A 21,286-nucleotide genomic window follows, 5' to 3' on the forward strand; every position below is an offset into this window, starting at 1 on the left:
ACAGTGGCGAGGTTGGTTTCGCCACATAGGTATTATGACCCAGAGAGTACAAAAGGTGGAGGAGAGGGAGACTGCCAGAGATAACAGGCTACTAGCCACAGAAGTGCAGTTAGAGGAGCTTACCATGCATGCAGAGGAATATAGCTTCAAGGGAGTCTAGGTACAGATGCCGCAATGTCAGACTGCTGGGGGTCCCGGAAGAAATCAGTGGGGAGGATCTCCTACCATTTGCCCAGAGACTCTTCCTACACATGAGCCTCAAAGAGAAAAACGACCTACCAATGCTACTTGCAGCATTCCACAACCACAAAGCCACCACTGCACCAGCCGATGAGCCAAGAGACACCATAATTGTCACCAGGGACATAGCGGTTCGATCCACGATCATGGCACGGTCACAAGCAATGGGCAGTGTGGAGTTTGAAAGCAGGGTGGTGTCAATATATGGAGACATACCATTTGCGGTCCTGGCGGAGAAGCGTAAGTTGGCACCAGTTGCCAAGCAGCTCAGAGACCAAGAGGTCCAATACAGATGGAGCATAGATGGAGCATTACAGGTCCCAAGAGGAGACCAGATCTATACACGCACATCGGAGCAAGACCCAAACTCACTCTGGGAGCAACTGAAGATTCAAACCATGACCCTGCATGCAGCAAACACCAGAACACCGAGATACATGCCGGCGAATAGGGGAAATCCAGGGACAAGTTCCCCCAAGACAATACGCAAGCTGCAAGTGCCTGGGCATGTCTGGAAATGTTTTTGATGCAGTATTTTGTTTTATTATGCCGCAGCAAGTTGTCTAGACTGCTTATGTTTATGTTATGCTTTACTATGGGTCGGGCGGTTACTCAAGCTGTCAGACTAAACTATCTAACCAGTTACTGAAACTAACATATACTTGTGTGTACACCCCTGATAAAAAACATAAATTGAAAAAAAAATGTGTGTTAGTTAACAGGAAGAGGTGTGGTCTTGGCAGGAAGGGGCAGGTAAATTTTAATTGGGGGGTGCCCGTGTTCTGTCATGCCTAGGGCAGCACCAATCCAAAATACACCACTGATTGCGGTACAAAATATAACAGTAGTAAACTACAGGTAATAATGGTAACATTGATATAGTAAATTAATAATGTAGTAGCAAAGGTGGAAGATATCTTTTGAATCATAGTCCATACCTTATGTCTGACGTGTTCAATTGACGTTGCTTTTTGGCAGGGATGGAAGTTAATTTGGGCCTAAGGAAGATAGATCCACAGTAATTTAAAGGAATTTACAGCAAGGAGTGGCAAACCATTTGTTGTGTACAGTTTAAATATTGCCAACTAAATTCTATCAGCCAGGTTATGAATAACTACATGCCACTGCAGGTAAGAATTGTAACATTGTTATAGTAAATTAATAATGTAGAAATTATTAAACAGCACAGAAACAGCGGCAGTCCGATTTGCTAAATGATCTCCTTATGGCGAGAGACAAAGGTGATTACTCCATCCTAATCCTCCTGGATCTCTCAGCTGCATTTGACACCATTGACCACAGAATTTTAATAGAGCGCTTGCAACACATCTGTGGTCTAGGAGGCACAGGGTCCCCCTTCGTGGCGCTGAAGGAGTTACCTTTTTTCTGCGCTGGGCTCCCTCGGCGCTGATGACCTCTCCTCCCCCACCGACTCTCAATGCTTTCCAATGGACGTTCTGCACGCCAAATGCGAATTTCGCATTCAGCGTCGCAGATGCGTCCGGAACACAGTCACTAGAGGTTGGATTAACCCTGCTATGTAAACATGTGAAGGGTTAAAACCTGAGGAACCTGGCACCCAGACCACTTCATTGAGCTGAAGTGGTTTGGGTGACTATAGTTCCCTTTCACTGGTTTAAATCTTTCCTCACTGGTAGTTCACATAGAGTAACAACTGAATCAAGGTCATTGGCACCAACAGAAGGATCCATCTTGTCTCCCATGCTATTTGCAATTTACTTGCTACCACTAGGGGACATCAGACAACATGGCCTAAGACATCACTGCCATGCTGATGACACACAACTCTACTTCTTCTTTGCTCCAGATACCACAGACCCAACATACCGCATCAACAGTTGCTTAGTAGACCTCATAGAATTGATAAATGCTAGTTGGCTAAAAGTAAACCCAGACAAAACAGAGTTACTCTTAGTGAGGGGACCCCAGGCAACAAAAATATCGCCTAACTAATTGGGGCTTGGAGGCTCTGAACTCATTAGTTCATCAGAGGTACAAAACCTCAGAGTGCTAATTGACTCTAAACTATCATATAAACGGCAGATTTCCTCCGTAATAAAATCTGCCTAATTTCATCTGAAAAACATAGCCAGGATACAACACTTAATTCCACCGGATGATATGCCAACATTAATCCATGCATTTGTATCCTCTCGGCTTGATTACTGCAATGTAAAAAGGCCTCCCAGAAAAAGAACTCCATCGCCTTCAGACAGTACAAAATGCAGCAGCCAGACTACTGGCCTATCGAACTCGCTCCTGCCATATAACACCTATTCTCCACTCCCTGCATTGGCTTCCAATATTTCAAAATTGGACTCCTGGTCTTCAAAGTCCTAAACAACCAAGCCCCACAGTACATGAAAGAAATCCTCACACGCTATATTCCACCTCGTTCACTTCGGTCAGCCAGCAAAATCCTCCTGTCCGCGCCAAGAATAAAGACAGACTCAGGTTCCAGGGCATTCAGACACGCTGCCCCTACCCTCTGCAACTCTTTACTGTGCTCAGAGAGACACCGTCCTTACAGACTTTTTAAAAAAAGCTAAAGATCCACCTCCTCCGTCAGGCATTCAGTCCGCTCAGCTGAACTTCAGAAACCCCTAACTTTTATGTCTTTAAGTTTGTATATTTGTAAAGGGCTTTGAGTCTCACTGGGAGAAAAGCGCTAGAAAAATTGCAAGTTATTATTATAATTATTATTTATTATAAAAGCAAAGGTGGAAGAAATCTGGTAAAATATCTTCTAAATTACAGTCCATACCATACCTTAAAGCTGTCGTGTTCAATTCAAGTTGCTTTGCTGAAGAGATGTACGTTGAATTGGACCTAAGGAAGAGAGATATGGTTATTGAAAGTAATTTACAGCTAGAAGTGACAAGCCATTTGTTGTGTAAAATTGAAATATTGCCAACTAAATTCTATCAGCCAGGTTATTAATAACTACATGTAACTGCAGGTAATAATGGTAACATTGTTATAGTAAATTAATAATGTAGTAACAAAGGTGGAAGAAATCCGGTGCAATATCTTCTGAATCGCAGTCCATACCTTGAAGTTGCCGTATTCATTTCAAGTTTCTCTATTGCAGGGATGTAATTTGAATTGGACCTAAGGAAGAGAGATACACAGTTATTTAAAGGAATTTACAGATAGGAGTGACAAGGCATTTTTGTAATACAATCTAAATATTGACAACCAAATTCTATCAGCCAGGTTATTAATGAAGTGCACTGTGTTAAGGGGAGGTCTTCATTATTTGGCATGTATTTTATTTGGCCTCTGTGTTTACCTAAGTGCTGCCTGAGATTACTGGAAGTTACAGTCCCTGGCAGCAGCTATTTTAGCTGTCTTTACAAAGAGTAACTCCTACTAATCTGACACAGACCAGGAGATGAACGCCCAATTTTTCCCTGAGACTGAAGTCCTCAAACTGCACAGAGGGGAGCAGGGCCGGACTGGGATAAAAATTCGGCCCGGGCATTTTTTTATCACAGCGGCCCACTAAGAAGGGGCGGGGCAGAGAGGGTGTGTTTTGTCGTCACTAACGACAAACACGCCCCTTTCTCAAAGTGCAGGCCAGGGCAGACCATGCGCAGAGCTCTGCTAAAGAGCTCTAGCATGAGAAAAAAGCCCTGTATTTGTTCTGCACAGTGCAAGCAAATTTAATAACATGCTTGCACTGTGTTTCCTTGCAACTTGTCTCTGGTGTCTCTATAAATGGATACCAGGAGACAAAAATGCCAGGAAAGCATATTGTGCTGTGTTTGGAGCCTGCTTGTGGGATTGTGTGTGTGTGTATAGAGTGAGCTGATTGTGGTGTGGTATTGTGTAATAAGGTCGGTTTTAGTCGTGTTGTGTTTGTGGTGTAATTTAATGCATATGTGGCTAGGGGCTGTAGAGAATGTGTGTATAGGGGATGTAGCAAGTGTGTGCATGCAGGCTATAGTGTGTGTGTGTGTATATGTGATGTAGTGTTTGTAGAGAGTGTGTGTTTAGGGGTGTAGTATGTGTTTGCTTACAAGGAATCTAGTGTGTGTATAGGGGAGAGTGCTGAGTGTAATAGTGCTGTGGATGATGTGTGTGAGTGCTGAGGGTGATGTGTGTGAGGGTGCTGTGTGTGAGAGTCCTGTGGATGATGTGTGAGAGTGCTGTGTGTGATGTGTTTTGTGATAGTGCTGAGTGTGAGAGTGCTGTGTGTGATGTGTTATGTGTGTGAGAGTGCTGTGTGTGAGAGTGCTGAGTGTGAGAGTGCTGAGTGTGAGAGTGCTGAGTGTGAGAGTGCTGAGTGTGAGAGTGCTGAGTGTGATAGTGCTGAGTGTGATAGTGCTGAGTGTGATAGTGCTGTGTATGATGTGCGTGAGAGTGCTGTGTATGATGTGTTTTGTGATAGTGCGCTGAGTGTGATGTGTGTGAGAGTGCTGTGTGTGAGAGTGCTGAGTGTGATAGTGCTGTGGATGATGTGTGTGAGAGTGCTGAGTGTGATGTGTGTGAGAGAGCTGAGTGTGATGTGTGTGAAAGTGCTGTGATGGGTGTGAGAAAGTGCTGTGATGGGTGTGAGAGTGCTGTGTGTGATGGGTGTGAGAGTGCTGTGTGTGATGGGAGTGAGAGTGCTGTGTGTGATGGGAGTGAGAGTGCTGTGTGTGATGGGAGTGAGAGTGCTGTGTGTGATGGGAGTGAGAGTGCTGTGTGTGATGGGAGTGAGAGTGCTGTGTGTGATGGGAGTGAGAGTGATGTGTGTGATGGGAGTGATAGTGCTGTGTGTGATGGATGTGAGAGTGCTGGATGTGAGAGTGCTGGGTGTGATGGGAGTGAGAGTGCTGGGTGTGATGGATGTGAGAGTGCTGTGTGTGCATGTTAGCAGGCATTGAGTGTTGGGGGGGTAAAATAAAATAAGTAGGTATTATGTCCCCCCCCTCCTCCCTTCTTACCTTTAGCCTGGGAGGTGGGGGGGACCGGCACGCTGGTGAGTGAGAGCCCGGCACGCTGGTATCTTCCCTGGTCGTCCAGTGGGTGAGTGAACTCTAGCCTGCGAGGCTAGAGTTCACTCTCGCGAGATCCGGTCGTTGCCATGGCAACGCGCCGGATCTCGCGAGAGGAATCCGCCGGGTCCTCTCCCTCCCTCCCCAGCCGCAGGTCTATTAAAGTGGGCCGGTGAGGGAGATCATTGATCTCCTCACCGGCCCTTCATGGCACACAGCGGGCCGGCGCTCGGATAGTGCCGGCCCTGCATAGACCGGCAGGGGAGATCCTGGGACCTCCCCTGCCGGCCTCGGCCCATGGCTCAGGGGAGCCACGCTATTTCTCATTCATTACTGGGAATTATTGCACAGATGATGTCACCACCTGTACAGTACGGTATTCTAAAACATGGTTTATATATAGATAAATGTATTATTATGTTAAGGTTTATTTAATAAGTTTAAAACTCTCCCTTTACTATGTTAAGGAGTTATGTCTAATGTCAAAACTGTAGGATTGCCAAGACTATCTATAGAAAAAAAGTCTAAAACCAATAGATTTAATTTAAATCTGCAGGGCCACTCTTACCTCTTGCTGGGTTCTGGGGCGAGAAGTTTGTAGTTTTCCACCTTCCTTATAAAACCATCAGCCAGGGCTTGACACTGATCATCCCCTGCAATTTGTATCCCTTATTGAGTGCACTGTGAGTGTGTTTAATTGTGTGTGTGTGTGTGTGTGTGTGTATAATATATCATTTGAGCATAATATACTCCAGACTCGCCACCAGGATGAATGTCAGAAGATCTGAAGAGACGTGAAGCAACTTTACCTCTAGACCAGGGGTTTCTAACCAGGGCCGGACCTGGATACAAAGCAGCCCAGCTGTGCTAGCGGCCGCAGCGGGAGCTGTCTGTGCTGGTGGCCGCAGGGGGAGCTGTCTGTGCTGGTGGCCGCAGGGGGGAGCTGTCTGTGCTGGCGGCCGCAGGGGGAGCTGTCTGTGCTGGCGGCCGCAGGGGGAGCTGTCTGTGCTGGTGGCCGCAGGGGGAGCTGTCTGTGCTGGTGGCCGCAGGGGGGAGCTGTCTGTGCTGGCGGCCGCAGCGGGAGCTGTCTGTGCTGGTGGCCGCAGGGGGAGCTGTCTGTGCTGGTGGCCGCAGGGGGGAGCTGTCTGTGCTGGCGGCCGCAGGGGGAGCTGTCTGTGCTGGTGGCCGCAGGGGGAGCTGTCTGTGCTGGTGGCCGCAGGGGGAGCTGTCTGTGCTGGCGGCCGCAGCGGGAGCTGTCTGTGCTGGCGGCCGCAGCGGGAGCTGTCTGTGCTGGTGGCCGCAGGGGGAGCTGTCTGTGCTGGCGGCCGCAGGGGGGAGCTGTCTGTGCTGGCGGCCGCAGCGGGAGCTGTCTGTGCTGGCGGCCGCAGGGGGGAGCTGTCTGTGCTGGCGGCCGCAGGGGGAGCTGTCTGTGCTGGTGGCCGCAGGGGGAGCTGTCTGTGCTGGTGGCCGCAGGGGGAGCTGTCTGTGCTAGCGGCCGCAGCGGGAGCTGTCTGTGCTGGCGGCCGCAGCGGGAGCTGTCTGTGCTGGTGGCCGCAGGGGGAGCTGTCTGTGCTGGCGGCCGCAGGGGGGAGCTGTCTGTGCTGGCGGCCGCAGGGGGGAGCTGTCTGTGCTGGCGGCCGCGGGGGGAGCTGTCTGTGCTGGCGGCCGCAGGGGGAGCTGTCTGTGCTGGCGGCCACAGCGGGAGCTGTCTGTGCTGGTGGCCGCAGGGGGAGCTGTCTGTGCTGGTGGCCGCAGGGGGAGCTGTCTGTGCTGGTGGCCGCAGCGGGAGCTGTCTGTGCTGGCGGCCGCAGCGGGAGCTGTCTGTGCTGGTGGCCGCAGGGGGAGCTGTCTGTGCTGGCGGCCGCAGGGGGAGCTGTCTGTGCTGGTGGCCGCAGGGGGAGCTGTCTGTGCTGGCGGCCGCAGCGGGAGCTGTCTGTGCTGGCGGCCGCAGCGGGAGCTGTCTGTGCTGGTGGCCGCAGGGGGAGCTGTCTGTGCTGGCGGCCGCAGGGGGGAGCTGTCTGTGCTGGCGGCCGCAGCGGGAGCTGTCTGTGCTGGCGGCCGCAGGGGGGAGCTGTCTGTGCTGGCGGCCGCAGGGGGAGCTGTCTGTGCTGGTGGCCGCAGGGGGAGCTGTCTGTGCTGGTGGCCGCAGGGGGAGCTGTCTGTGCTGGCGGCCGCAGCGGGAGCTGTCTGTGCTGGCGGCCGCAGCGGGAGCTGTCTGTGCTGGTGGCCGCAGGGGGAGCTGTCTGTGCTGGCGGCCGCAGGGGGGAGCTGTCTGTGCTGGCGGCCGCAGCGGGAGCTGTCTGTGCTGGCGGCCGCAGGGGGGAGCTGTCTGTGCTGGCGGCCGCAGGGGGAGCTGTCTGTGCTGGCGGCCGCAGGGGGGAGCTGTCTGTGCTGGCGGCCGCAGGGGGGAGCTGTCTGTGCTGGCGGCCGCAGGGGGAGCTGTCTGTGCTGGTGGCCGCAGGGGGAGCTGTCTGTGCTGGCGGCCACAGCGGGAGCTGTCTGTGCTGGCGGCCGCAGGGGGGAGCTGTCTGTGCTGGCGGCCGCAGGGGGAGCTGTCTGTGCTGGTGGCCGCAGCGGGAGCTGTCTGTGCTGGCGGCCGCAGCGGGAGCTGTCTGTGCTGGCGGCCGCAGGGGGGAGCTGTCTGTGCTGGCGGCCGCAGGGGGGAGCTGTCTGTGCTGGCGGCCGCAGGGGGAGCTGTCTGTGCTGGTGGCCGCAGGGGGAGCTGTCTGTGCTGGTGGCCGCAGGGGGAGCTGTCTGTGCTGGTGGCCGCAGGGGGAGCTGTCTGTGCTGGTGGCCGCAGCGGGAGCTGTCTGTGCTGGCGGCCGCAGGGGGAGCTGTCTGTGCTGGTGGCCGCAGCGGGAGCTGTCTGTGCTGGTGGCCGCAGCGGGAGCTGTCTGTGCTGGTGGCCGCAGGGGGAGCTGTCTGTGCTGGTGGCCGCAGGGGGAGCTGTCTGTGCTGGCGGCCGCAGCGGGAGCTGTCTGTGCTGGTGGCCGCAGCGGGAGCTGTCTGTGCTGGTGGCCGCAGCGGGAGCTGTCTGTGCTGGTGGCCGCAGCGGGAGCTGTCTGTGCTGGTGGCCGCAGCGGGAGCTGTCTGTGCTGGTGGCCGCAGCGGGAGCTGTCTGTGCTGGTGGCCGCAGCGGGAGCTGTCTGTGCTGGTGGCCGCAGGGGGAGCTGTCTGTGCTGGCGGCCGCAGGGGGAGCTGTCTGTGCTGGCGGCCGCAGGGGGGGAGCTGTCTGTGCTGGCGGCCGCAGGGGGAAGCTGTCTGTGCTGGCGGCCGCAGGGGGAGCTGTCTGTGCTGGCGGCCGCAGGGGGAGCTGTCTGTGCTGGTGGCCGCAGCGGGAGCTGTCTGTGCTGGCGGCCGCAGGGGGGAGCTGTCTGTGCTGGCGGCCGCAGCGGGAGCTGTCTGTGCTGGCGGCCGCAGGGGGAGCTAAATCCTGAACTGGTAGGGGGTACTTGAGGATTGGGTATAAGATGCCACAGTCTCCAGCAAATAGGAGCCAATTAATCCCCATATTCAACCTACAATCCCTCATCATTTTATGAAATATATACTCCCCATTCCACAGTTTTAATCCTCATCCTATTTTCTAAAAAAGAAAGGAAAAAGAGCTGTTAATGCCTCTAACAGATGTACTCTGCTCAGCTAAGTGAAAAAAAACGAGCAGGAAAAGGCATTGTACTCCAGGCCTGGCACCATGTGGGTATGAGCATCTGGTCAGCATACAGACACATCTAGTGATGTAAAAAAGGACAACAGGAGATAGCAGCTCCTTAAAACAAAGTACAAGCTTGTATCACCCAATATTGGGCATCTATGTGCATGAATGGGAGAGTGGTAAAGTACAGGGGGGCAGGCAAACTGAATTCAAAATATTTCACCCAAAAAAATAAAAAATCAATTTAACAATAGGTATTAACAAAAACTGGAACTTTATATAGTCAAAAGGTAAACAAGCTTCCCAATAGAGAAAAATATTTTATAATAAACATTTTAGAAAAACAATTGGCTTATGGGCATTGCTTTGCAGTGTGTCACTTACCTGATAGACAGAACACGCCAAACTGAAATAAAACCAGGTGGTCATGTTACTCCTAAATGCATAAAATGGTTTTATTTACATATGTTACAAGTTTAAAATAGTAAAAACAGGCAAAAAAAATATATATTATAATTGTAAAGTGCTGGAGAATATGTTGGCTCTATATATAAACTATAATAATAATAATAATTCCCTCCAATACTGTGAAAAATCCAAAACAAATTAAGACATTCCTAGTTTTGTATGTTTTATCGCAAAAATAAAGGATATTGTTTACATCTATAAAAAAGCTTATACTGTACTGACGCGTTACAAAAATAGTTTGGGAATTAAATCCTGATTCCTTGGTCTACATCTTACCTGAACAAATTATCAGTATTACAAATCCAAGCATGACAAACACTATAACAGGTATAGCATAATGAAGACGAGGGAAGGCCATTCTGTGATCTGAAAGATAGAGACAATGCAGTATAGACATGATGTGCGTGGGACTTTCTGAGAACCGGATATAATATTCTTCAACCAATTTGGAAAATTTCACATTTACATAAATTTACATCTATTTTGTTCGACCAAATAATTCTAAGAAGGTCACAAGTAGCAAAGACAATAAACATAACCGTAAATGTATAAAAACAAATCCTATTTATTACATGAAAAAATGATAATTTATGGGTTTAAAATTTTTAATAAAGCTATATGTAAAAATAATTTTGTTGTATAATAGAAAAGGGCTGTATGTGACAGTTCTAGGGAAGAAGATATATTGAGTTTCAGGACTCAAGAGTTATAGGAGGCATTTACATCTAGTTGTATGGAGGGGATATCAGCACAGGACTGTTAAGGAATCTGGTGAGTTTTGTATTTAAGTTAAGTATTAAGGATTTTTTTTAATTTTAATAGCGCTTAAGTGTGTGGCCTTAACAGCTAGACTACCATGATGGAGATGGGGCAGACCTGTTCCTTCTTAGTAATAATGTTATATTGATGCAAAATAGAACAAAAAAAGGTTGTGCCTAAAATATACAGTAAAACATATAAGAGTGTATAATAAATAATATAAAATAATACAATTTAATATTAAATATTAAATGAAATATAAATGGATAATTGGCAATAGTCCAAAGCACTTATCATAAGTCCATAATGGTAGATGCCGTGTATAAGAACAGGGATCCTGAGGCGTAAAATGGGGTGTGTCTTCACAAATGGGTACTTGCAATCCAGTGAGGTAATATGTGAAGAAAAAAGCAAGAGGAACTCCAATGGCACAGTATTTAGATGAATAAACCTAGGTTCTAGCTCTGAAAAGTGTGAGTAAGACTACTTTTATTTTATTTACCATTTTATTCATCTATATACTGTGCCATTGGAGTTCCTCTTGCTTTTTTCTTCACATATTACTTCACTGGATTTCAAGTACCCATTTGTGAAGACACACCCCATTTTACGCCTCAGGATCCCTGTTCTTATACACGGCATCTACCATTATGGACTTATGATAAGTGCTTTGGACTATTGCCAATTATCCATTTATATTTCATTTAATATTTAATATTAAATTGTATTATTTTATATTATTTATTATACACTCTTATATGTTTTACTGTATATTTTAGGCGCAACCTTTTTTTGTTCTATTTTGCATCATTTCTTATCATTAGGGGATTATAGGGGACTCCCCTTTAAGGATTGCAGCCTTACTATTATTATTTTCTTGTGTGGCAATCTAGCGCTGATTTTTTCTCTTTCCATTTTCAATAATGTTATATTGGTTATATAAAGAGGTTATATAGAACAATAGGATGAAGGGATTCAAATGGCTTCATGGGTAATGTGAAATGTTACATAATAAAGCCAGGACAGACAGACAGCAGTTTAATCAAACAAGGACAAACATTTCTTGACAAACAAGAGGTTTTATTGTAGTAAATGACTGTTTTTGTTACTTTGATTAGGAAGCACACAGTGGCTGATGGAGGATTCAGTGTAAAATTACCAGGATTCACAATGAGTGTCTCATTCAGGCTGCTGTGATCAACATGGCAGGAGTATATCTCCCCCTCCTCTGGCGGTACTTCTACTGTGAATGTGATCTGATAGGTGCCATCAGTGTTGGGGAGGACCTGTTTGGCCTCATCTGATGGAATCTCTATCCCATTTCTCTTCCAAATCACATCCACATCCCGGGGGTAAAACCCGTACACCTGGCAGTGAAGCTTTGTGACCCCATCTGATTGCTGACTGGAAACCTTCACCTCTGGGCGAACTGAAGTTAAAGAAAAGTTATTTTAAAAAGATTTCTGGAGACAAAATCACACATATATACACATTTTACATCCATATAACAGCTGTGTTTTACAAATTTGTACACGTAATATTATAATTATTAGCATTTACACAACACAACCATTTTCAGCAACTCTTTACAATTATAGAACAAGGATGTTTTACTACATAAAATAAATGCTGACAGATACAAGAGAAAAAGAATGCTCTGTTAAAACAAGAGTATATAAAGATCAGACACACAGTCCTGAGTGCAATTCCTGGCTTGATATCGGTCTTGATTCAGTCACAGGACAACATGTTCTAATCATGTTCATGGTATGCCTCCCATTCATTTATTCAGTTAAAAGATCACTATAGGCACCAGAACCTCTACAGCTTAATGTAATATTTCGAGGACACATAACCTGCCCCTGCAGACTGAGCAGTGTAAACACTGTTTTTCAGAGAAAAGGCAGTGTTTACATTACAACCTAACCACACCCCCAATGGCTGTCACTCTGACAGCCACTAGAGGGACTTCCTGGATGATGCCCTGCAAAGATTGCAGGACCAAAGTTCAGCGTCTCCATTCTCTGCTTGAAAACGCTGAGTGTTCCTCATAGAGGTGGAATGACTATTTATTTATAATCTTTATTTTCTTATTCCCTATATTTAAAAAATGTGTTTGTGAGATGTAAAGAATACAATTAAATGTAGAAACCCACACGCAGTATTTATCTCTAACTTGGAACTGAGGTCCTCCTTCTTGGCACCCTGTCAATCACTGTTTTAAACTCTTTTATGTCAATTAAAAAAACAGCCTTTTGGTTTTGATCCCTATTTCCAATCTTAGATTGCACAGGTATACTCGCCTCTCTCGCCTCTGGATCAATTGGGCACTAATGGACCCATTTATTATCAAAAAAGGTTTAAAACAGGGGTGATCTTTGTTTCCTCTCCTGTTTGATTTTACACCGGAGCCTTTTCTTTGTCAGGTTCACTATACCGTAGATGAGCGAGGCATCCAGATTATCTCATTTTTACTTTTCTTTACCTTTTCTCTTATCATGCACTGATTGATGGCTGAATTCTAAAACTTTGTCATTGTATCCAACTTAACGATAAATCAGACATTCTAAATGTTTGTGGGCCGTGGTGAGCTATGCCACAACTCCAATTCTTTCCTGTATCGCTGGTGCCAGACAAAGATGAAATATTTGGGAATATGATGGACTTAAGACTTATCACAACTTTTAAAACTCATTTCCTATCTTTCTGTACAGACTATGCCAAAAACTCTAAGAGTCATCCCGCCTGAATTCTCCTGGACAAGCCCAATCCTAGGACCAAACATAAATAAAGCTAGAAATCACACTGGGAGAGGAGGAGTGGAATTAAGCTAAATTTGGCCTTTTCGGGTTTAAAGATAAGATGTTGTAGAAAAAAGAAGACTTTTTTTATTTCTTTATTTTTGAGTCGACATGGAATGCAGCATAGTGATATACAGTGGCTCACGCAGGGGCCGATTACCAATAAGTTTTACAGGGTATGTAACAATAGATAGGTGGTTTTTCACCTTATATGACATTAGTATTTTGCCGCTCTGTGTTGTTTTTAACTGAGGAGGGCATTCCTTGCCCGTTCATAAAATAAAAAGAACACAACAATACAATAAAATACATTAAACTGTAAGAGTACAATACATGATTCGAGACACTTTCCAATCGATTAACAGTGGAACCATACAATCTGTTTTCTACTTAAAGCAGTTCGGACTTTAATTTCTTTATTTTGAGTCGACACTGAGTGCGGCATGGCGATATACAGCGGCTCACGCAGAGGCCGATCACCAATAAGTTTTGCGTGGCATACAACAATTGAGAGGTTTTTTTTTCGAGTGATATGACATTGTTATTTTGCCGTCCTGTGTCGTTTTTAACTGCGGGGGGCCTTTCTAGCCCGTACATACCATGGTTCTAGATCTATATGTTTCATCAGTACGTCAGCCAGTAGTGTCTGTATGCGCTTCCAATATTTGTTAATTTCAGGGCATTCCCACCACATGTGCACGAAGGTGCCCTTACCACCGCAGCCCTTCCAACATGTGTCTGTCGTGGTTTTCCCCATTCTGTGTAGTTGCACTGGTGTGGTGTACCATCTCATGAGCATTTTATATGATTGTTCTTGGTGCAGTACACAGATTGAAGTTTTGGCTGTCGCTTCCCATATGTCCACCCAGTCCTCACCCTCCAGTGCCCCCCCCCCCCCCCAGGTCAGTCTCCCATTGGCCAATGTATCGTGGGTCTTTAGCGTCTTTGGCAGGGGCGCTGAGTTGTGCGTAAATAGTTGTTATTAAGCCCTTTTGTATGGTTTCGGCATTACAGAGCTGTTCATAGAACGTCATGAGGGTGTGCGCTGCTTTCTTAACCTCTGGGATTTTGGCGAAGTCTCGTAATTGCATATGGCGGAATACGTCCTTTGTAGTTAGGGGTGTTAAGGTTTTCAAACTGTCAAACGTTCTGAAGGAGTCCCCCTCGTACATGTGGCCATATCTCTGCATCCCCATACTCTCTATGCCCCTAAAGTCTCGTGCGCTCAGCCCGGGCTCAAACGCTTTATTCCTCAAATATGGAGTTAATGGTGAGGGTGTGTGTTTGAGTGCATACTTGGTAGCTGTCTTGTCCCATATACGTATGGAATTTAGAATTGCCGGGCAAGTGGTTCGTAGGGCTGGTCTGTCCTGTTTGGGCACCCATATCCAGAATTGTGGCATATCCGTGCTCATGAGCTTTGTTTCCAGGTCGACCCACCGGTGTGAGCCTTCTGGTGCGTGCCACGCTACTATTTGGGCTAACTGAGCCGCCAAGTATTATTGGTACAGATTTGGGAGTCCCAATCCTCCCCTTGATTTCGGTCGGTACAGCACCTGTCTAGCTACTCTGTGTCGTCTTTGTGCCCATATAAAGTTATCTATGTGTCTTTGTAGTGTCGTTAGGTCTTGCTTAGTAACTTTAATCGGCAGGGCCTGGAACAGGAACAGTGGGCGAGGAAGCAACGTAATTTTTATTGCATGTAGTCTCCCTATCCATGAGATTGGCTTTTCTTGCCATTTTTCTATATCCCTACATAGTGTTTGCAATGTGGGTGTGTAATTCACGTCGTACAGTCTCTCTGGGTCTGCGGTTAGTTTAATCCCTAAATATTTAATATTGGTTCTTGAGAAATTGAGGGAGTGGTTGGCTTGTATGGCTGTAATCTCTACCGTATCCAGTTCTAGTGGCATGGCCACTGATTTTTCTAAGTTAATTTTGTAGCCTGACACCCGACCATATTCTTCGAAGAGGGAGAGAAGGTGTGACAAGGATCCCTGGGGGTTGGTGAGTGTGACCATGATGTCATCTGCGTACGCAGATACTTTGTATTCCTCCCCTCCCGCCCTAATGCCTGTTATGTTCCTATCCTCCCTCATCCTTTGCAGAAGTGGCTCTAGTGCTAGGATGAACAACAAGGGGGAGAGGGGGCAGCCCTGCCTGGTGCCGTTGGCGGGTTTGAATGGGGTCGAAGCTGTTCCTGGAACGGTTGTTTGTGCCCGCGGTTCTGTGTACAGGGCTTTTATGCCCTTTATGAACGTTTACGGCATTCGTAGGTGCCCTAAGAGTGAGAAGAGGTAGTGCCACAGGACCCTGTCAAACGCCTTCTCCGCGTCCAAGGATAGGATCAGAGAAGGCGTCCGGGTCCTCACCGCCCACCAAATGACATCCGCCCCTCTCCTGGTGTTTTCGTACAGTTGCCGAGATGGCACAAAGCCGACCTGGTCTGGGTGGACCAATGTTCCCAGTAGGGGGTTCAGGCGTGTCGCTAGGATTTTAGCAAACAATTTTACGTCAAAATTTATCAGCGAGATGGGCCTGTAGTTCCCCGCCTCCATCGGGTCTTTACCTGGTTTGGGGATGAGAGTGATGTCTGCCGTTAGTGTTTCTGGGTTAGGATGTCCTCCGTCCATCCATTCCGTGTACACCTTCACGAGCCGTGGGATCAATGTGTTTCTAAGGATTTTATAGTAGTAGCCGTCTGGGCCCGGGGCTTTGTTTCCTTTGAGTGCCGTGATTGCCCTGTCTACCTCCTCCTCCTCTATCGGAGCTCCCAAAGTTAGTATGTCTTCCGGCGTCAGACGTCTCATATTCGGTTTGGTTACGTAATTTGCGACTGCTTGTGCATATGTCTCGTTGTTTCCGTCTAGTTCTGGGGAGTGATTATAGATGTTGGCTAGGTGCTCCGTGAAGATCTGGTTAATTTCCGTGGGGTTATTAATTTCCAGGAGGGTGTCCATCTTGTTAGAGCTTTCATAATAAAGGCGTTTTTTACGGACTAGATCCCTGCCGAGATCCTCCACCGCCGTGGCCCTTATCTTATGGCGGAGTGCCCTAAGGTCCTGGAGTCCCTGTGTCGTGGGAGTTTGTTTGTGTTTGGCTTCGGCCCTCCTCAGCGCCTTTTGGAGCTTGAAGAGGGTTTCCGCCTTCTGTTTTTTCCGCCGAGTTGCTAGTTTGATAAGGGTGCCCCGGATGACCGCCTTGTGAGCGGCCCATATTGTAGATTGCGTTAAGTCCGGCATGTCATTTTCGTCAAAGTAGGACGTTAGTTCGTCCTGAATGAGCTTCGTCACCTCGGGATCTTTAATAAGTGTGCCATTCAACCTCCATTTCCATGGTGGTTTAGGCCCTGGGATTCGTAGTATAAGCTCTATGTCAGCGTGGTCCAACCACGTAATAAGGTTTATTCGCACAGATTGGATCCAGGGGATCCCTCTCTGATTGACCAAGAATATATCAATGCGGGAATAAGTGGAGTGTGCCTCCGAGAAGAATGTGTAATCGCTCTGTCCCGGGTGCCGCAGCCTCCAGGGGTCTAGCAGTTTCATTTTTTGTATGAACTGGGATAATAGCTTGTCCTGTCCCCCCACCCTAGGCGCCCTCTGGCCCCCAATAGGTGTGCTACGGTCGACTGGTGGGCTGGGAGTCGCATTCAGGTCGCCCCCCAGTACTATTATTCCGTATGGCAGCGTGTGTATTAAGTTGTGTAAGTTGTCCCAGAAGTCTGTGTCTGGTTAATTGGGTGCGTAAATGTTAATTAGATGGTATGTGGTGGCGAATATGGTCCCAGTAAGGATGACCTACCCATGGTGTCGGATTGTGTCGTATGGGTGACGAAAGGGCATTTTTTATGTAGGAGTATTTCTACTCCGTTTTTCTTCATCAGAGCTCTGGAAGAGTGTGCCCTGGTGTATAGGTGATCAGTTAGTTGAATCCGGGCTGAGCGCAGCATATGTGATTCTTGTACGAAGGCTATGTCTGTCCTTTGTCTTTTAAGTTCCCTCATTAATAGTCGTCGTTTGGTCGGTGTGTTAAGGCCGTTGACGTTCAGGGAGGTTATTTTAAGTGTGGCCATGGTCTGCCTGAGGTCCTGCCTGTCTCGTGCGCGTTGGAGTCAGAGCTGTCCGCCGCACGCCCCTCTGAGGTGCGGTGCGTGAGAGTTAACGGTTAAAAATTAAAAATATAACAATTACTTGCTAGGTAACGAGGAGGGGGGTCCTCTTTAGGGAGGTTTTGTTAGGCTAGTAAGCGGGGGAGTTTGTGGGTGTCTTTGGGAGGACCGCCGAGGGTCCAGGGAGCCCGCTTAGTAGTCCCAGCCTGCTTTTATGCGGTGAAGATGGGGGGGGGGGGAAGGTGTGATAGGGGGAAGTGGGGGATCACCCCGGTCTTAGTCGTGCCGGGTGTATCGGGGGGTGGTTATCCGCTCCGCGAGCACTTTGTGTAGCCCGGAGGGGACAATCATACGCCGAGCACCCTGACTCCGATCCGAATAATAGAGTTTCTTAGTACATATACATCAGTTCCCTGCTAGGTTTGTTAAGGTCTGTGTGTCCTCTCACGTCAAGTCACTTGTGTTTATATACAACAACATTATGTTTTACGTACAGTTTATACACTGCCATGAATACCAAATAAATGAAACATGAAATAAATGAAACATGAAATAGATACCACATAGAATTTGTTCTGTTCTAGTCAACCCGTCCCCTACCGCTATTGTGCCAAGCACATTTTCAGTTAACAGTTTGGGGTCGGCTTCAAGGAAGGGGCGGTTTACCCCGAGAATTCAGTTTACCAGCCTCCCCATCTTTCCACAGTTCGTGGTTTTCCCACGTCCCTGCAGCATCTTGGGTGTCACTTGGGGTCAGCAGTATGGGGATTGATGTAGGGGAGGGGGTGTCATCTAGTCTGTGTTGGGTCTGCTGGAGATCGTACCTGTCCGTCCCACGTCCAGTAAGGTGGTGGTGGGGGGTGGCGTGAATGGCTGGGTTGATTAAAAGGCTCGTGCCACCCCCGTTAGAATAGAACCGTTAGCAGGTCTAGGGTAACTGAGTCAATCATGGGGTACCTGGCTATTTCCTGTGTCCGTAGTTTAGCGGTTAACCTTATTTACATTGTGTACCAAACAACAAGAACTAACCACCAAAAACAGAAAATAAAAGTAAAAAAAAAAGGGGGTGGGGGGGAAAGGGGGTGTACACTTGCGTGTCTGGTCGCGTTTGCGATGTTCTCAGTAACCCGGTTTGGTGTCTATTTGCCTCAGTGGCAGATCCAGAGCCTGATCTCGGGAGGGGCACTTGTAGATTATTTAAAAAAAATAATCCTGGCACAATAACCACTACAGCTCAGTGTAGTAGTTATGGTGCCAGTAGGGCCAGGATCCCACCCCAGAGTAAGTAGTCATACCGTTTAAGAACAGTTTGACAACTTACCTGGGGTCTGCTGGGATATAGGGCATAGGAGAAGTGGTGTGTGTTAGGGGTGAAGTGCGTGTGAAAGGTGCAGTGTGTGTGTGAGCGGTGAAGTGAGTGTGAGTGCGTAAGGGTGACAGTGTGTGTATGGGGGCACTGTATGTATGTGTGGGGCAGTGTGTGTATGGGGGGGCACTGTATGTATGAGGGGGTCGTGTGTGTGTGTTTGGGGCAATGTGTGTATGGGGGCAGCAGTTTGTGTAGGGCACTGTGTGTGTATGGGTGTGCAGTGTGCGGGGCAGTATGTGTATGGGGCAGTGCTTGTGGGGCAGTGTGTGCATGGGGACAGTGTTTGTGGGACAGTGTTGTATCGGGACAGTGTTTGTGGGACAGTGTTGTATGGGGACAGTGTTGTATGGGGACAGTGTTTGTGGGACAGTGTTTGTGGGACAGTGTTGTATGGGGACAGTGTTTGTGGGGCAGTGTGTGTATGGGGGCAGTGTGTGTATGGGGGCAGTGTTTGTATGTGGACAGTGTGTGTATGGGGTCAGTGTGTGTAGTGTTTGTATGTGGGGCAGTGTTTGTGGGTCAGTGTGTGTATGGGGTCAGTGTGTGTAAGGGGGAAGTGTGTGTAGTGTGCATGGGGACAGTGTTTGTGGGGCAGTGTTGTATGGGGACAGTGTTTGTGGGACAGTGTTGTATGGGGACAGTGTTTGTGGGACAGTGTTGTATCGGGACAGTGTTTGTGGGACAGTGTTGTATGGGGACAGTGTTGTATGGGGACAGTGTTTGTGGGGCAGTGTGTGTATGGGGGCAGTGTATGTGGGGGCAGTGTGTGTATGGGGGCAGTGTTTGTATGTGGACAGTGTGTGTATGGGGTCAGTGTGTGTAGTGTTTGTATGTGGGGCAGTGTTTGTGGGTCAGTGTGTGTATGGGGTCAGTGTGTGTAAGGGGGAAGTGTGTGTAGTGTGTATGGGGCAGTGTTTGTGGGGCAGTGTGTGTATGGGGTCAGTGTGTGTATGGGGTCAGTGTGTGTATGGGGTCAGTGTGTGTATGTGGGGCAGTGTGTGTAGTGTTTGTAGTGTGTATGGGGTCAGTGTGTGTAGTGTGTGACGTGTATAGTGTGTGTATGTGGGGCAGTGTGTATGGGGGGAGGGGAGGAGGGAAGGGGGGCTTTTTTAATAAAAAAAAACAAAAAATGTATTTAATAAAATATATTTATGCCCCCCTCATGGGGGGGAGGGGAGGAGGGGGGAGGCTTTTTAATGAAAAAAATAAATAAATTATTTAATGAAATATATTTATGCCCCCCCTCCCTTATTACCTTTATTGAGGAGGAGACATTTCTGGATCCCTGGTGGTCCCAGTGGGGAATCCCTGGTGGTCCAGTGGTTCCAGTGAACTCTAGCCCGCGCTCCAGGGCTAGAGTTCACTCTCGCGAGATTTGGAGCGTTGCCGTGGTAACCGCGGCAACGCTCCAAATCTCGCGAGAGGAGGACCCGGAGGAGCTGCTGGTAACAGCTCCCGGGTCCTCTCTCCCTCCCTCCCCTGCCGGCTGTCAGCACAGTGCCTGCGGACCGGGGAGGGAGATCACTGATCACTCTCCCCGATCCGCAGGCACATTGCAGGGCTAGCGCTTGGGCAATGCCAGCCCTGCACTAGCCGGCAGGGGGGAATCTCGGGGGGGGCAATTGCCCCGTTGCCCCCCCCCCTGGATCCGCCAATGATTTGCCTGGAGATGTACTCTGGGTCATAGTCCTGTTCCCCGGTGAACACCGGTGCTGTCCTGGTTGTAAATGTTCATTATTAAAGTCAGAGTTCATTGTGATGCGTTTAGTTCTCTTGCAGTCCAGGGAAATGTCACTTCTTTACTTGAGCATTCTCTCTTCTTACTCCGTCGTCTCCAGCTCTGCAGTGTGATCTTGGTTTGTGTGTCTTTTTTTTTTTTTTCTTTTTTCTTTTTTTTGTTATTTTCCTCCCCTTGTAATTTAGTCTTCTTCTTAGGTCTTTTATTTTCTTTGTCTTTCTTACCCCTATCCCCCTGGGTGCTGTCTTATGTCGTAGGGTTGTCATTCTCATGTTTCCTGTTATTTTATCGTTATCATAGTTTTTTTTTTTTGTATTTTTCAGTTTTTTTTTGTTTTTTGTTGTTGTTTTTTTTTTGTTTGATAATATTTCGTCTTCTGTTTGTTTGTTCTCTATATCAGTCTGTTTTCTGTGTTGTTGTCTACGTTCCTCGTGTCGTCTGTGACTTGGGTTGGTATCTCAGTGTTTAGGTCCTTGTGGGAGGGGTCAATGGTTGTTTAATTCTGTCCGTTAGTTATATAATTTTATTGGAAGGAAGGTCCGTTTGGACCCCTCAAGGAGCACCGCCGTCCAATGCTGCCTCTTCTCTGGGCAATTGACCCAGTGCTTGGGTGCCTCTGTGGGGGAGTCGGAAATCCTCTGGGACTTCTATGCCTAATCCGTGGAGGAAGAATCTTAGGGTCCGCTGTGGGCAGGCGTACGGCCGGTCTCGGTCCGTCACATATATTTATTTTAATGGCTGCCCTCACAATTATTAGGGTTAGTGGAGAGGTAAGGTTTATTTAATTTAAGCGAGGAGTGTAGGGGTTTAGGGATCCCTAGCAACCAAGGAGTGTGGGGGAGTTGGACTGTGCCAGTAATTGTATAATGACTTTTTTTAAATGTAATAGCCCCTACACGCTGGCCACAGCTGAGCAGAGGGGTGGAAAGTGATCTGTTCACGCCACATTATTTCAAGTTCCCCATCTCGGACCCAAGGGTTGGACTATGTCCCCCCTTCTCATATTACATTGGCTGCCCAGTCACTAGTTTTATTCATTTAGTAGATATGCCCCCTACCTGCCACATGGCAGTCATATAATATGGGGGTCTTATTGACCTTAATAAGGTTTATTTCTTTATTATTATTTTGTTTTATTATTA

The 21,286-nt window shown here is 47.9% G+C and overlaps 1 protein-coding gene across 1 annotated transcript in view; it reads right to left on the reverse strand.

The window, feature by feature from the left end:
* The window catches only part of LOC134572591 (class I histocompatibility antigen, F10 alpha chain-like), a 57,761-nt gene that overhangs the window by 15,049 nt on the left and 21,426 nt on the right, over window positions 1-21,286 (reverse strand). The window contains exons 4-8 of the mRNA XM_063431647.1: window positions 11,285-11,554; window positions 9,643-9,732; window positions 9,283-9,304; window positions 3,031-3,090; window positions 1,179-1,238 (exon numbers count right to left, since the gene is read on the reverse strand). Coding sequence (XP_063287717.1) covers window positions 1,179-1,238; window positions 3,031-3,090; window positions 9,283-9,304; window positions 9,643-9,732; window positions 11,285-11,554 — 502 coding nt within the window. The remainder of the gene's footprint in view (window positions 1-1,178; window positions 1,239-3,030; window positions 3,091-9,282; window positions 9,305-9,642; window positions 9,733-11,284; window positions 11,555-21,286) is intronic.

The sequence above is a fragment of the Pelobates fuscus genome, chromosome 9 (assembly GCF_036172605.1).
Source record: "Pelobates fuscus isolate aPelFus1 chromosome 9, aPelFus1.pri, whole genome shotgun sequence".
NCBI classification, from domain to species: domain Eukaryota; kingdom Metazoa; phylum Chordata; class Amphibia; order Anura; family Pelobatidae; genus Pelobates; species Pelobates fuscus.